Below are 17,277 nucleotides of genomic sequence, written 5' to 3'. Positions count from 1 at the left end.
TTTCTTTATTCGCTGTTAGTAACAGCGAACACCTCGAACATATGCTCTGGGCAAAAAGTGCTTATTTTGAGAATTAAATTTAGGAGTTGCTTATTTTTTGATTTTTTTTTTATATTAATATGCTTATTCTTTACAAATTTTCACATATCCTAGTAGTCAGTCTCTTTCTTATTGATGTTCTCATAAACATGTTTATATAACTTAAAAAAAAATTGAATCTTTTCGATAGTGTATAATTATTTTATTGAATAATAATGTTAATGGAGAAACAGAGAAGGCTATAAGCATTAATTAAAAAAACTAAAATAAAATTAATGGACAAGATATGAGACTACAAATATTATAAAAATATTTATATAAAATTAGTGAAAAACATGTAGGAGGCATAAATAACAAATGAAAATACCCAACTAACATGGAAAATTTGAAATGTATAAGACAATTTATTAAAAAAATGAACAAAATAGTATAAGTTTCAACTTTATTCCAAAAGTAAGCGTGAAATTCCTAAACCTGAGGTTTGGGGCTGTTCGCAGTTAGTAATTGCGAACAGGTCAAAAAAGACAAAAATAGCCGTTAACAGTTACTAACTGCTAACAACTATTTAACCTGTTTTGACTTGTTCGCAGTTAGTAACTGCGAACAACATGCTCCACAAAAACAGGTCAAATAGTTGTTTGCAGTTACTAACTGCGAACAACTATTTTGTCTTTTTTGACCTGTTCGCAGTTACTAACTGCGAACATTCCCAAACCTCAGTTTTGGAAATTTCACGCTTACTTTTGGAATAAAGTTGAAACTTATACTATTTTGTTCATTTTTTTGATAAATTGTCTTATACATTTTAAATTTTCACTAACATGGGTGGAAGGAGTTGGGCAGTTGCACAAGGGGTTGGAGAGAAGGTCGCGAGTTACGTAGGGGTAGGGGCATCCTGAACATGAGTAGGGGATGATGCAGTGGTGGTGCAAAGGGAGGGGGTTGGACTAGGTTGTGGTATGTTTCCAACAAATACATGTTAAATTTGAAATTATTCACAGCGGATGAGTAAAAATTAATATTAATATCGAAGTTTTCTTTTTATTCTTGTAACGTAAGTATTTATTTATATTTTTTTATAAAGTTAAAATTAATATTAGTAATATTTAATTAGAGTTTTTATCAAATGTACAATTTGAATTAATTTGGAAGTTTTATTGCTCATGATTCTTGAAGCTATGCAATGACATGATTGAAACTAATCCAAGGATGCTTAATATAATGGTGATGCTCGATAAGTTACACTATACTCGACAAGAAGAATTGGGAACATTTTTCAAATGATCCTTCTCATTACCAAATGTTTGCCCTTATGATCTTATCTAATATATAATTCTTCCACAACTAATTTCAATGAGAAACCTACAAGAAAAGTAAATGAATAGATTCTGCAATTCTTTTGTTGAGGCTAAAAATCCCCTCAAAATGGTTGCATCTTCAACAATACGAGGCCGTAATTAAAGGTTGAAGGAGGTCGGTGTAACCGTACTTTGTGATAACAAACATTGTTTCCTATTAAACCTTAATCTCAAAAACATAATCTACAACATCATCTTCAGATATACAGGTAAATTCATAACACGATGACCAAGATATTTGCGTAATTTGCGTATTTGGCGCTTACCTATCAGTCAATTACATTTTTCTTCACACTTTACAATTTGTATTTTTACAGGTAAAGATGAAAAATAGTGAACTACAGGATTATAGTGAGAGCCTGAGAGGAGAAGAAAAACCAACTTCACCAACCAGCCTATTTCGTCTCAGCATTCTGTCACTTTGTTTGTATTCAGATACTAAACTAAATTACTGCGCTTGTATGAATTCTCGTCATTCTTGAGAAGAAACAATAGAGTATTCAGAACTCGGTATCCTGGACTCATCTTTTTGTACCTTTGTCCACGAAATTCTCCAGGCCCTGAGCAAACTCACCCTACATTATAAATGCATAAACCACGTGAGAGAACGAAGAGATGCAACTGAAACGAGTAAATGCAGCAATTATCAAATAGAAGTATACAAAAAGCTATAATGGAGGTTCGACATGGCTAATGTCAAGGATTATACATGAGGTTGAGATGGGAAACCATAAGGGTCTTTCTCAAACGGAAAAATTGGTTAATAAAACAAACCATTTTAGGGATATACTTATCAACAGAGGCGGTAAAAAAGGAGATGAACGGTACTCAGAAGATTTTTGTCCTGATAATAGTGATTGTAACCTGCAGAAGAATTGCTGGCACGGAGTTGACCATCCAGTCGGATTGGTCTCAAATTCAGTGGAGGACTTAATATTAGAGATGCAAGTCATAATGGTGAATGTAAGATGCTTAAGAATGTTTATTGTATGAAAAGAAAGCCTTTAAGCAGAGATATAAGGATTCTTCTATTGATTTAAAAGGGGAAAAATTAGTTTGCAACTTTTTGACGGCAAAGGAAACAAAAGTGGGCGATCGGTGATGGTGTTCATGGTGGACGCAGGTAGTTGTGAGGACATGAAAGATCTTCTATCTTATTTATCTTATGTCAACAAGACTTGGATTCAATTGAAACATTCATGTGGATTATTTACCCGCCAAAGAGGTTGATTTCTGATGAGATTTTTTATCCGAAGGTGGTTGTAAGAAGATGGACTGGATAGCTTAAAGGTTGATCAATCAAATTTTCCTTCATCAAATGTTTCGGTGCAAGGTCATCAAAGATCCAAAAGGATTTAAAAAAACAAAACGTGTAAATGAAAGAATAATCTGCGAATTACAACCATACAATTTAGGACTTTTACGAATTACAACCTCAATGTTTATTTTTTGCTAATTAAACCACAAAAGTATCAAAGTCTATAGCATTTAGGCCAAATCACAGAATTCCGACCATATAAACTAAAATTTTGACCACCAAAATGGTCAGAATTTTATGATTTGGCTAGAATGCTGTAGACTTTGATACTTTGGTGGTTGTAATTTGCAAAAAATAAATATCAAGGCTGTGACTATCATTCGAAAGAAATGGTTCAAGACTTTCTCGAATGTTAGGAACCCTGTAACGGAGTTGTATATGCACAAAAACCCAATTAATCAAAGTGAGGTAAATTCCTCCACAGCATGAGACCCAACCGCTTTTTATACCACAATATTTTTAGAAAGGAATTTATTTTGTGCCCTCTTCCTGCCAAGGAAGTTACAAGTTACACCTATAAATTTGTTTATCTAGACAGGTTTTGGGTCGAATTATGATGGGTCGGGTCATCTTGAGTTCAGGTCTAGTCGCGTGTTGGGTCATGTCAATGGTTTAACCAGAGTCAAATAGGGTTCGAGTTGTTGGATACTTAGAGTAATAGGTTCATTGTCCAAAATTTCATTTGAAAATTGAACATGACAATAACCGGGACAACATTAAACTGTGATTCAATTAATGGCAGAGACAACTTGGTGAGTCATTTGTTGCACAAGATGGGATGTAGCTTCTTGTGAGTTTCTTCTTTTGCTTGTTTCTTCATGTCGATGCCCATGTCTTGCTTGGGTGCCCATGTCTTGCAATTATATGTCTTGCTTTAAGCATCATGTTTTAGAAAATGGATGATGAACTTCACAAATAGAGTGCATATAATACAGTGCATATCTCTTTATAGATAAATAACACCATATAAGTCATATTAAGCAAAAACGCACAGTTGATATCCAAGGAGCTTGCAAATCCTTGGTGTTAAGTTTTCAGATTTCTATTCCATATTCAACCACAAGTAATCTTTCAACATATCTAAGTGCTCAAATTTTAATGTGATCCACATTGTATCTCAAACCAAATATTATTAAAAACAAGAGCACGAAAGCGATGATATATTGTTTAAGGAAAGATTTTTTTGCCTTGTGAATATATCAAGTTTCCAATGTGAAATCTTCTGTATTTATTTGTTGTGTGATGCAAAGGATATCAGTTGTTCGTTTGTGCACAATCAATGAATCAAAGTTCATGATCAAGTTTGAAGACACTTTTACTTGTTTTTGGTGTTCTTATGTACATCAGATTTCATCAAACTCGACAAGTTCATTGAGCTACTTGAGGAAACTCAAGGGGGTTTATGTGATGAGCAAGCCGAAACAGTAAGCATGTGAAGAAGAGACAAAGACTTCACATAGGTAAATGTGCTAAGCAAGCCGAAACAGTAAGCACGTGAGACGCTCAAGGAAAGTCACAAGAGAAATAAGTGGGCGAACAATGACTTCATTTATCGTGGCTATATTTTAAATGTTGAGTCGCCCAAATCCAAGTGTTTGGCTGAGAATGCCTCAAGCAAAAGGTTTCTTGTGGACAGTTCCAATAATAATAATAATAAAATAGTAGATATAAGGCCAAATCAATTTCATGAACTAAGTCTACGTCCAATGAAGTAACTTGAAATTACATAAACTTAACTTGCCATGACAATTTAGTATTTCAAGTATAATAGAGTTATCACTCTCGAAGATCCCTCAAACACAAAGAGGAGGAAATGAACCTCACTCAATTTGACAACCATTTACAAATAGAAGAGAATGTACGGACACAAGAACAAAATGACTGTTCATAAGTATGAACATGACTCTACAAGTCAACATCAATCTAAATGTAATCCTACACAAACTGTTATAACTAATTCTAGTACGGAATTATAGGATGATGCTTCTTCATGGATTGATTCGGGAATCAAGACACATGTGCAAGGACAATCATTGGTTCAAGTCTTCAAGACCTTTTAAAAGAAAACCCTATTATCGGGGCCTAGCGAAAAGAACAAGCGAAACTAGTATCGATTTGGATGACGCACTCATTCTCATTAATATGATGAATATTGAATGCACATGAAATCCGTATAAACCTTGAGTCGGGACTATATTAAATCACTAAGGTTATCAACTTGCGTTTGAAGCTCATTGTTGTATAATGAACGTTGTTACTTTATTTTTACTTTAAATGACACTCTCACGTGTTATTCGAGTGTGCACTCCCGTGTTAATAGATGGCGTTACTTTTATTGTAAATTATTTAAACAATAATTAATGAACTACAATGCAGATTCAATATTCCATGTTTGTAATGATTTATCCTATGTTTTGCATTCTCATTTCGGTTGTATGGATTTTATTAAGTTACACAAGATGTCAGAACAAGAATTAATTCCTACGTAGCTATGAATATGAATAAATGCAAAAACTCGTATAATAAAAAGGATTACTAGAACTCCTTACAAAAATCTGGAAGATGTACTTACTATAATATTCACAATAGCTATTGTGATTGAGTAAACCTTACTTCGTAAATAAAAGAAAATTGATAACTTCTATTGATAATTTTTCAAGGTTTTGTATGTATATCTTTTATCTTTTATAGTCTAAAAATGAAGAATCGATCAAGTTTAAGTGTATAAAATTGCAACTTAAATCTAACAAAAAAAAAATTAAAACTAGAAAAAAAGAAAAGTATACTATGATCCAAACTATTTCTAATATATGGGAATTCTTAAAGAAACTTTCCTTGGATATGCACCATAATCTAATGGCGTATAAGAAAGAAAATACAAAAATCTTTTTAAAAGGGTTGATTCCATGTTTTATTACTTGAATTCGAGTGAAGGACTTTGGAGTGAAACATGTTGACGACTTGACACATCTTCAGTTGGGTACTCACAAAAGGAATAAACAAAACTATATAACTTAAGTACAAAAATAAACATAGCTTGAGTTATGTCAACGTTTGGGCTTGTAAAGCAATTGTAAGACATAAGAGTGCCTTGAAATAAAAGGAAAGCGCTTGGTGAAAAAGGCTTATAATTTGGTTTGAAAAATATTTACTTCTGGTTTTGGTTTTGGTTTTGTTTTTCATTAAAAACGAATGTTGGAGTGCTTATAGTTATATGCATAATGCATGTGTCGAAAGAAAAACTCAAATACTCAATACATAAACTTTGAACTTGTATAATTAGTATTTCTTTGGAAATTCTATGTATGGTGTAATTAAGATACTTTGACGCATTTGGTATATTACTATAGTTTTAGTTATTTTGGTTGAGCTAATTCGCTTTTATGATTTGTTTTTCAAATTTTTGTGTAGTACAATTTAGTTTAATAAAACTTTGGTACGATTTGAATTGTAAATAATAAAATCAGATTCATTTAGTTTACTGGCAAATCAACCTCAGGTGTGGGTCATCATCATCCTTAAATTGGGTGCACACAAAGGCAAAAATATTTAGGTGCGTTACCCGTCACGAAATTTTTACACTTGAGTCGTTAGATCAAATTTTTACAAGCCACTAAGACTACACCCATGTTTTACAACTATGACCCTTAGCAACAGGTAAAGTACACTAGAGTATTTAGAGTTCTAAAAAGAACAAAAAAAAAAGCCTATAGGTATTAAAAACCCGGGTAAATAAATCAACCTATGCTTAATCCGCTGAAAATAAACCCACCATTATTTATTTTTAAATAAACCCACCTATTAGGTATATTTGCTAAAAATAAACCGACCTATTGTTTATAACAATCTTCAAAACTTCTTTGTAAGTCAAGAATTAATAAACAATAGTTCGGTTTATTCATTTTCAGCAATAATACTAAATAGGTGGGTTTATTTAAAAATAAACAATAGTTGGGTTTATTTTCAGTGGATCGTGCAGAGGTTAGTTTATTTTTTTACAATTTCCCCTAAAAATCCTACTTTATCAACTTAAATAATGTTTTGGTAAGAGGGAAAAAAGGGGAAGAGAAAGGAAACGGAGAGTAGAGTAATTATATTTTATAATCCATGGTGTGACTGTTGAATGAAAAAGGAATCACATGTTTAATTAGTCATTAAGGGAAGAATGGAAACAAAAGAAAAGGAAATTGAAAAAAGGAGGGTAAAATGTTCTTTTTAGCATTCTTTCTTCCTAAATACACTTTAATTTTTTTGAGGAAAAAAAAGTAAGAAATTAAAAGTATTCTTGCCCTCCCACTTTCTCTCCTTTCCAACCAAACTCCTCTAAAAGCATGGGAAGATGTTTTTTCCTTCCATTTGATTTCTTTTCCATCCAAATCTCCCCATACTGAACAAATCGTAAGAGTAACAAGAGAGACACAAATCCAGTGTAATTTTGCAAGTCCCATGTCAATTATAAATGGTACACATATCAAACTCAAGGCATCTCATTTTCCTTTAAAAATATATCAAACCTCAACCAATTACCCAAAAAGGAAGATATCATACGGAATAATCAAATAGAATATTTGTTAAGAAACTACTGGATTCAGATGGAAATACTAGCAATTCATTCTTGTTACTATCATACATGATACCAAAGTGGAAACAAGAAACATGGAAAGCTAGAGACACAGAGAGACTAGTGAGAAATAATATTGCTTTGACTTGAATGATTTGATGATCCTATGCAATAATCAATGAGTGCATCTCAACTATCGTACTTAATAGTTTGATTTACCTATTTAAGATTTGTGTAGTCTCTTTCTTTATCATTTTAGTTTTTATTAATTCATACTCCTAGTTTTGAAACTCATGTAGTAACTCTCTTAGATTTGAATATCTTTTTTCTTTGCAAAAACCTGCTAGAAACTATGGGCTCAAATTTCAAGAGTGTTACCTCCACATCAATTATTTAAAGAAAGCATTGCAAGGCTTAATGGTTATTGAAGTTAATTATTAGTTTATTACATCGTTGGTAAATCTCCTGAATCTCCAAATGTTTGACAAAATAAACTCCTAAAATTATATAAATTGAAATGTTCTATTAGGTAGTCTTATTATATTTCCTCCCTTTCCTAATTCGTGCTACCCACCTGCAAAATAAAAACGAAGCAACAAGGATGACGAACTCTCAAAATAATAAACTGATGAAACTAAGTAGCCGAGTAACTGCAACTCCATCCCACCAACATAACAATTTCAAAATAATGTTGAAAATATTAATTCACCTAATATAATTATTTCAAAAAATCACTACAATTCTTTAAGAATATTTGTGTCCAATAGTCACATAATCTCCAGATACTCATTAAGAACTTACAACCAACAATTTGATTCACTTTAGTTAAAGAGAGTAAAAGGAACATCAGTAGCACAACAAACTCACTTTAGACCATACGACAACACATGCGAACATTATTTCGAAAAATCCAAATATGATAAATATTAGTAAAAGTCTATTAGTACCCTTTTACTTGGACGCAAATCATATTGGTGAGAAAAATAATAATAACATCCATCTACTCTTAGATAATTGTTGAATTAATCAAACAAGGCAACATATTCACTTTTCCCTCTTTTATATAAGAGAACACTCCTCTGAAAAATCATAATATTTCATTTGAATTTTGATATTTTAAAATCATTATTCCCTCTTCAAAAATATCATAAGTCATTATAAACACTATCTCAGAATCTAAAACTATTGAGAAATTACTCCAAATTTTTTTTAAGTTTTATTGAAATATTAAGTTTAAATTTATACATTCCAATTGTTTAAGTATGTGTATTATAATGGTAATAAATTAGAGATATCTTGATTATGTGTAGATGTAGATTTCTTAAATGAGAAAAAATAGAAGTGTTACGTTAGCCAAGATACACTTCAAGAGGTAATTCTATTTAAAAGTATCAAAATTATGTGTTATGTTATCACCTAAATAAGGGAAATAACGAACATGTTTCATGTTAGCTGAAGTAAAACTATGTGACAAACATTTCTAATAAAGTATATGTTAGGATTATGGGTGACTTATGTTCACCAAGTAATTAGGACCTAATTAAGCAACTTAATTAAGTATGTTGGTGTGGTAAGAAAAGGACCAAGTACTAACTTGGGATTGGTTGAGGGAGGATCAACCAAGTACACTTGCCCTTTGTACTCATTGGTTGGTTTAAAGCCTTGGAGAGCAAGGCATGCATCTGTCACAGGAGAACTGACAAGTGCAGAAGCACTGAAGGAAGCATTAGAGACCATGGGACACATTGCACAGAACCAACCAGAGGTTGGCAGCAAACCTGTGCTCGAACGAGCACGGACCATAAAAAGCCTATAGCCTTTTCTTACTTTGTGCTAATGTCTCACCCACTTGTTACTTCGATGCCCTATGTTTCCCTATAAATACACTAGTCCTAGGTCACTTGTTTGCATGCCAAGAGTCTCATTGTATAGCTCTCCTTATTGCTTAGTCTTTTCCCCTCATCAGCTCCTCTCTTCCTCATCAAACCTCCATTGTAATTCCTTCAAGATTGTAGTTTGTCCTTTAAACACATATTGATACTATCTCAGCTAAATATGGTGGGGTACCCATAATATGGTGAACCACCTTAAATCTTGAGAATTTATTTACTTTTCTCATTTTGTCATTCATCACATACTTGTATATTTGTTTCTTATCTTCATGCACACTATAAACATTCATCTAAACTCAAAGTTGTGATCTTTGGTGCGTAAGAATGCCTCTCATTTTACTATACTAGTTTTTCAAATAACTGTATTTGATGATTGGAATAATTTTCTTCAAAACTATAATCAAAATTATTATTTTGACAAAATAAAGTTAAAATTTCATATTTATTTTGCAAGTAGGTAGCACGTCTTAAGGAAGTGAGCAAGTTTAATGAGACCACCAAGTAGAACATTCTAATTTATGTAATTTTAGAAGTTAGTTTTGATGAAGATTTGGAGATTATTTTATATTAATAAATAAGATATTAATGGCAGCAACCATTTAGTCTTGCATTGGTTATTTTAGTGAAGGTAATACTCTTGAAAGTTGAGCCCATGATTTCTTGCAGTTTTCCAAAGAAATTCATTGGGTGTTACACTGCAATGATCTGATATTTGGAGATAATTGGTTTACCAAGGGTAATTAAGTGGTAGCTTTCTTATAAATAAGGGTAATTAGAGGCTCATTAGCATGGAGAAATTAGTAAACACATTGAGGGTGAGTTTTATACTCACTAAGAGATCTCAAGCGTCTCGAATAGCTTGATCTATCTTTCGTTATTTTGTTATCATTCTTTAATCATCAATTTGATAGTATAATTCATCTTTTGGTTTATTCTTTCAATTCTCAATTTACTGTTTTCTTGAAATTATCAGTTCATAGCATACACCTATAATGCACATGCTAAAAGAAAACTCCCTCAAACTGCACAAATATTAAGAAAATAGATGGGACCACTTAAGTAGGAGGGGAAAATGGGACATTTAAAGTAATTTCTCAAAAAAAATTACCTAGCCAAAAGGAACCGAGACATTTAAGGGTAAATAAGTTGAAAAAAAAACTCAACCAAAATAGAATAAGACATTTAGGGTGACATAGCCAAAAAGGAAAATTGAACCAATAGGGTGAACAGGAGAAAGTATAAAATAAAGAGGGCTTATTTTCCCTAATATTTTGTTCACTTCTTCCATCATTCTAATTTTTGGATTCTACACTCTATTCTTTTGGTTTTTCTTTCCTTTATGGTACGTACATATATATATATATATATATATATATATATATATATATATATATATATATATATATATATATATATATATATATATATATTCCACTAGCGTATAAAATAAATCATTAGGCCCGTAAAGTTTTGCCAACTAGAAACTGCTAATTTTGCCAAATATACCCCACACAATACCGCAAGTTTGTAATATCCATAGACCAGTGAACTTTAAAAGTTCTAAAACATTCGATAAATATGGAGTAAATAGGTGTACGAAAAACGGTTTAACACTAAATAAAAAAAAACAAGCAACCGCAAAATGGAGGAGAGCTGACTATGGCAGCTGAATGGAAACAGAATTACCTCTGTGTTTCAACAGTTCTCTTTGTAAGCATGAGTGTAAGGAACACAGGGACAAGTGCAGCAGATAAATGCTTCAGAGTGTGTCCGCTGACGACGTGATGAGTCAACTCATAAATAGGTTTATCTTCTGCTTCTGCAATCTTTGCAAGCAGATAGAAAGCTGCAAATAGGAAAAGAAAAGCATGAGGAACCCAGGAAAAATCAATTTTCATTACCGCTAAATAATCGAAAGCGTCATCCTCAACAGCTCAAACCTGCCGCCCAGAGCCAGTAAGCGGAATGTGTATACATGGATGGCAACAAAATAGCCATCAATGGTAAGGCTATGCACGGCACAAACTGCACCACTGCATATGGGCGAAGATCATCAAAAAACCTATGAACAAAATAATGTATTATTACGATGAAAAATAACATATATAATTCAAACCACTGCTGAGTGAAGATGCAACAACAGGATTCTTTCATCAGAAACAAAGAGATAAAATGTTAATTAGATCACTGGATCTTATACTTCATGAAATAGGGACCGGGAAATATCCTGCTCTCCGGAGTGCACCCCTAAGAGTCTGTTTCACACCGGATCTGGCTCAGACAATAAAATAAGGAATATCGGCAATTTATATTTCATTGAGGACATACGCAAGGTGCAAATTGCGTAACATATTCCATAACAACTTACTCCAACATTAATCACCTTCTCAATTTTTAAATCAGGATATAGCAACAAATTTTCGTGTGTAAAAAAGGCTGCACAATTCGAAACAAATATTTTACAAGTCTTGCTACAAAAGGCAGTTCAATTTTTGAATATGTGACCAACAAAAGGCAGTTTAATTAGTGCCACTATAAAAGAAAAGGGAAGATAATCTAGAAGAAAGAATTCACCAAGAAATTTCAAAATAGGTATTATCAAAAGAATTAAAAATCGCTGATTGTCTAACTGAAGTCAAATTATCAGACAAAAAATAAAAAGTGGGAGGCACAGAAAACAAAATAAACTAATCACAAAACACTCCAGCATATTTTGGGCTTAAACTGGGAAGCACATGCTTACATTTCCTCGTATCTCTCATTCTGTGTCACAGAATCCATATAGAAATTTAAACAAAATAAAAAAATGTTAATAAGAAAAGAATCGTTTGATGGACAATGCAGAAAAAATTGAAGTTCTCACCGCCAATACAGAATGCTAATTATGCCAGCTAAAAGCAGAGGCAGTAGTGAAGCAGTCCCCTTCTGTTCATCAACCCTCTCAATAATAAAAATTGCAACAAGTGATGTGAACGCAAAAGTCATCTGTATGGAAATATGAAATCTTCAGCATAAAATTTTAATATGATATGAAAGAAACATTGACTAAATCTGCATAAAGGCACGAAAATTGCAAATTGGGTTCATAATTAGATCACAGCGGAAAGAACAAAAGTAGTGCGCAATTCTCGAAGCCAGTTCCAGTTGAGATAGCTTTTATTCACCAGTGAACAGTCACAATTAAGAAACATTTAAAAACACACACACTGGATCGATAAACAACAGTGCTCACCGGCAATCGATCCCACACAAGACTAGCATCATTTGGTTGGAGGTGATAGTATGAAGAGCCAATACCAACAGCTGCAACACCAATATAGAAACAGCTCCAACCCCAAACTTCACCTTGTAGGCTTTTAGAAACAGAACAAGATTAAACAAAATATATAATTGAACAGGTGAGTAGGAGCAACAAACAAGTACCTCAACTTAAAATAATTTCTGTAGTGGCAAAGCACAAGTCCTATAAGACCAATAACAAGAAAAGGGATGTTGGAAATGACATTGAGCATATTGGGGATTCCTGAAAATAAGCAGAAAATAGATTATTTCATCATAATAGACAAAGAATCTCCTATGCAAAACATAAAATGAGAAATATGTCACCAGGCACTGTTAAATGAGTAATTTTAATGATGTTACAAGGAAAAAGAAAAAGACATGAGATAAATTCAGTTTGTAAAAGAAGAAAACACTTTCTCAATATAACCAGACTGCCAGTGCCAAGTATCAATACTATCAAACTCACAACCAACTGAATTGTATAACTGGCTTACTGCATATAAGTTCAGTTTGATCAAGGACTTCATGTGTTTGTTTTAGGTATTTTAATGGAAATATATGAGATAAATTCATAGTCAATCTCCATGAGCGTTTATAATGTGTATTTTCTGGTCTATAAATAAGACGATTACAATTTACAAGACAATATTGTATAGATTTAATTTCAAACTCCATGGACAGCGTTTGTGGAGGGGTTTTGTGGTTAAACATGAAGATATGAGCTTCCAGTGATAATAGCACCACTCGCACTTGAACAATGAAGCTCTATGAATCCAGTGCATAACATATAAAAATGGATCCCATGGACATGCACCAAGTAATTTAAGAATGAAGGTTATCAATCAACAAATAAAGCACTAACGATATCCATCGAACCAAAAAACAAAGAAAAAGAGAAATTAAATCAAAATCATTGAACAATTCTTTGATCAAGTACAATGAAAAATAAATAGAGATTCAAAATCGTGAAAAAGATCCACTTCCACCCCCTATTCAAATACTCATCACAGCGGATTAAAGAATTTTTCAAGCTACTAATTGTACATTTGTCATGAGGCAACAAAGTGTAAATAAACAATGGTAGATGGCCAATGGCCATAATCTAGGATCAAATGGTGATAGGTTTTAATGATCAAGAAATGAACAATATACATTGCACACCAGCACCATAAAGCCAATTCATATGACCAACAGTGAGGATTGCAGAAACCAAAAAAATGAATAGAAATAAAAACATTCTTTGGACGAGTAAATCATAGCGCCAAATCAACCACTCATGTAGAACCTGCTCCTTACATGTGAATATTGCCCACCAAAAATGGTCTATCCCTAGCATTTGGATCATACTCGGTTGAGATCTAAGAATGTTAAAGAAGAAAAAACCTTTTCATCACCTCCAAATGCTAGATTCTAAAGCCAAAGATTGAATTAAGAAAATAAATCACATTACTAAAACAAAGCCAACGAAACTTTAACTAAAAAGTGACATTATTTCACCGAGCTATGCCTAAGCATGCTTAAGATGCTTACACATCTAGTGTGATAAAAAATGATGATATTATCAGGGGATTGAAGAACACATGTTGCATAGCCTGTAGAAAAAAAAAGGGTTTGACTGGCTCAAAAACCGAGTAAAAAAACTATTTCTAGGACTATCTACTACCGAGTCAAAAGTCTAAATGACAGGATGGTTTGCTAGCACAGGTAGGCTTGGATAGCATAGCAAGTGTTGGCCAATATATAATTTTTTTACTTGAACTGCACACCCTTTGTTTCCAAACAATGTTTACATTTTCTGCTTTAATTTGTTTCCAAGTAATGTTACACTTTCACTTTGTTTCCTCTTTTAGTGAAGTTTTTTTCCATGATCTCTCTATCTTTAAAAACTTCTTCCTTTCTCTATCCATTCACTTTCCTTGTACCCACAAAATTTTGCTAAAGTACCAATACTTCTTAGCTTGAACCCTGATAAAGATGATGATACTAAACAATATGCTCCTATCAAAAAGTGTTAGCCGCCAGATCTGACTTCTAGATAGTTCGAAATTACCTATTATGCTCCTTCTAAAGCCTACGCATTTTTAAATACTAGAGCAGAAAATCTCTTTGAATTGTTACGCTTGCCTAGTTAGTTGGACCTTTTACTTTGCGACATTTGCCTTTGTTGAAATGGCCCAATCACTTTTTTTAATTCTTATCCACATATTTCTTACCATACACAATTCAAATGTCCCCACCACTCCTTAATTTTTGTGTTAGCTCTCCTTATTGTATATAGTTCTAATTTCTACGTGGTGAAGATCAAAAACCATTACCAGAAGACTAATCTAACATTGAAAAAATTGCAGACTACGCATGTCTTCTGACACGAGTTGCAGATTGATAAAGTAGCAACTGCCAATCCATAAACTGGCCGTATCTATCTGAACAGTCATTAGTGAATCAAAACAACAAAGGACAAAATAAGCAATGGTTTATAACCTAATCTCACCGACATAAAAAAAAAATAAAAATAAAAAAAAAACAAACTTGCAAATCATACACTCAAAATCAAAGTTATAAAATCATCACACGACATTCCAACATCTTCATACAAAACCCATTTCACTAAAATAAAACTATTGATACCACTATCAAAGCACTCCAATTCTCCCAATAATTAGTATAGCACAAAAATCGCAATTTTATATCCCGTAGCTACAATAATGATTATAGTCAAGCTCAAAAAATGTATCAAATTGATGAAAACTGAAGCAAACATATACAATACAATCAAACCAAACGCGTAAAAGGGAATAAAGACCTCGAAGCAAGCAAGAACGTAGCTAATTACTAAGTTATAATTGAAATTCACTGAAAAAAAAGGAGGAGGAATAGGTAAACAAAAAAACCTAAAAATTGACGTTGATCAGCAAAATTGTGATACTCTTGAGATTGAGGAATAGCAGGAGTGAAGATCATCAGAACTACGAAAGTGAGTATTGATAATAGCCATATGTATACTGTCCGTTTCTCCATTGTTTTTTTTTTCTTCGTCTACCTCTGGATGAATGAAACTCAAGTCTACTATAGGCATCAGGCAGGAACCGCTACACTTGCTTTTAGGATTTTTTTTTTTTTAACTTTATTTTAGTCCACTCCTATTTTTTTTATATTGTTTCGGATCTAGTTTTGCTACTATTGTTTTTCCATATGTAATTTTACTAAAGATACTGACGTTATTTAAAAATTTCTAATCAATAATTATGATTTGAATCACCATAAAAAATAAAAAATAATAATATTAAAATAAAAAAAATTTAAAAAGATAAATTGAAAAAACAATGCTCTTACGGTTTTACCTTATTACATCCTACCACATAAGGTGATTTATTAACCTCATAAATAATCTTTATTTACTAAAATTTTCTCTTATGTCATTTACATCTCTCTTTATGCAGGGCTTTTTTTTGGGTAAAATTAAACACGTTCTATCCTTTACTGCAAAAATCCTGATTTCGAAATATTGAGTTATTAAACATCACACTCTAATTCATACCGAGAAGTCTAATGGTGTGAAGCGTAAACATTAATTTATTCTATACAAAACCAACTGTTGTGATATCTATAAATTCAATATTCTAGTTTATGAGTGTGTTTAGTAAAAAACTTTTTACTCTTACTACATTTAGACCAAATATCCAATTTTGCAAATTAAATCTCATGTAGTATTAGAGCATTCTTATAACAAAATTATAATATTCCAAAAACACATATTTAATAATGACTGATCAAAAAATACGTGGAAAACTTTGTTTATCCATCTAAGGTGTTTTTGAGAGGAGATAAAGATTAATGGAGTATGTATTTAGTATTTACTATCTTCAAAGTATTTAATTATTTATCAATTAATCATCAATTGTCGAAAATTTGACACAAATAAGCAAAAAAATATTTAAAAGTCCAACAAAGACATTGACTTTTTTGACCAATCTTCTTTGTTCGCTGTTAGTAACAATGAACAACCCGAACCTGTGCTATGGGAAAAAAATGCTTACTTTGGGAAATATTTTCAAAAGTTGCCTATAATGTGACTTTTTATATTTTTTTGCATATTTGTTTCAAATTTTCTCAATAGTCACCCCATATAAAAGTGAGGAAAACTTGAAATAGATAAGATTATTTATAAAAAAAAAAAAACACACAATAAGCCACGGATGAACTTATTCTAAATATAAACGCCTAATGCCTAAACCTGAGGGTAGGAGGTTGTTTGCACTTACTAACTGCAAACAAGTGTTTTGATCCAAAACACACCATAGGGCTTGTTCGCAGTTATTAATTGCGAACAGGCTATTGAATTTTTTTTTTACCAAATCTCTTATTCGCAGTTAGTAAGTGCGAACAACATCGTCCTTAAATATAAAAGGAATAAGTCAAAAAAGGTCAAACCACCTGTTCTCACTTACTAATTGCAAACCATTCCCATCTCGCATCAAGAGGGGACCTGGTCAAATAGGGCCAACCCTCTATTCGCAGTTAGAAATTGCAAACAGAGGGTTGACCCTGTTTGAGCAGTTAGTAAGTGGAAATAGGGTGTTGACTTTTTTGACCAGTTTCTCTTTGTTCGCAGTTACTAACTGCGAACTGCACCGAACCTGAACTCTGGGGTTGGAGGTGCTTATAAATGAAAATAAGTTCATCTGTGTCTTATTGCGTGTTTTTTTTAATAAATAATCTTATCTATTTTAAATTTTCTAAAAGTGAGTAGGTATAACTAAACCCCAAAAAATACCTTTTTAGTTTTTTAATTTAAAATTATTTTATTTTATGATAGATGCTTATATA

At 32.3% G+C, this 17,277-nt stretch overlaps 1 protein-coding gene across 1 annotated transcript; it reads right to left on the bottom strand.

The window, feature by feature from the left end:
• Positions 1-1,528: 1,528 nt before the first annotated feature.
• LOC130808960 (uncharacterized) lies at positions 1,529-15,576 on the bottom strand. Its single transcript, XM_057674533.1, has 7 exons — positions 15,342-15,576; positions 12,592-12,691; positions 12,401-12,521; positions 12,032-12,153; positions 11,109-11,230; positions 10,855-11,014; positions 1,529-1,972 (listed from the first exon to the last, which is right to left on the bottom strand). The coding sequence occupies exons 1-7, from the start codon at positions 15,466-15,468 to the stop codon at positions 1,870-1,872; spliced, it is 855 nt and encodes a 284-aa protein (XP_057530516.1). The 5' UTR covers positions 15,469-15,576; the 3' UTR covers positions 1,529-1,869.
• Between the last annotated feature and the right edge of the window lie 1,701 nt (positions 15,577-17,277).

The sequence above is a fragment of the Amaranthus tricolor genome, chromosome 3 (genome assembly GCF_026212465.1).
Source record: "Amaranthus tricolor cultivar Red isolate AtriRed21 chromosome 3, ASM2621246v1, whole genome shotgun sequence".
Classification (NCBI taxonomy): Eukaryota; Viridiplantae; Streptophyta; class Magnoliopsida; order Caryophyllales; family Amaranthaceae; genus Amaranthus; species Amaranthus tricolor.
This window is presented reverse-complemented; position numbering and strand designations above follow the sequence as displayed.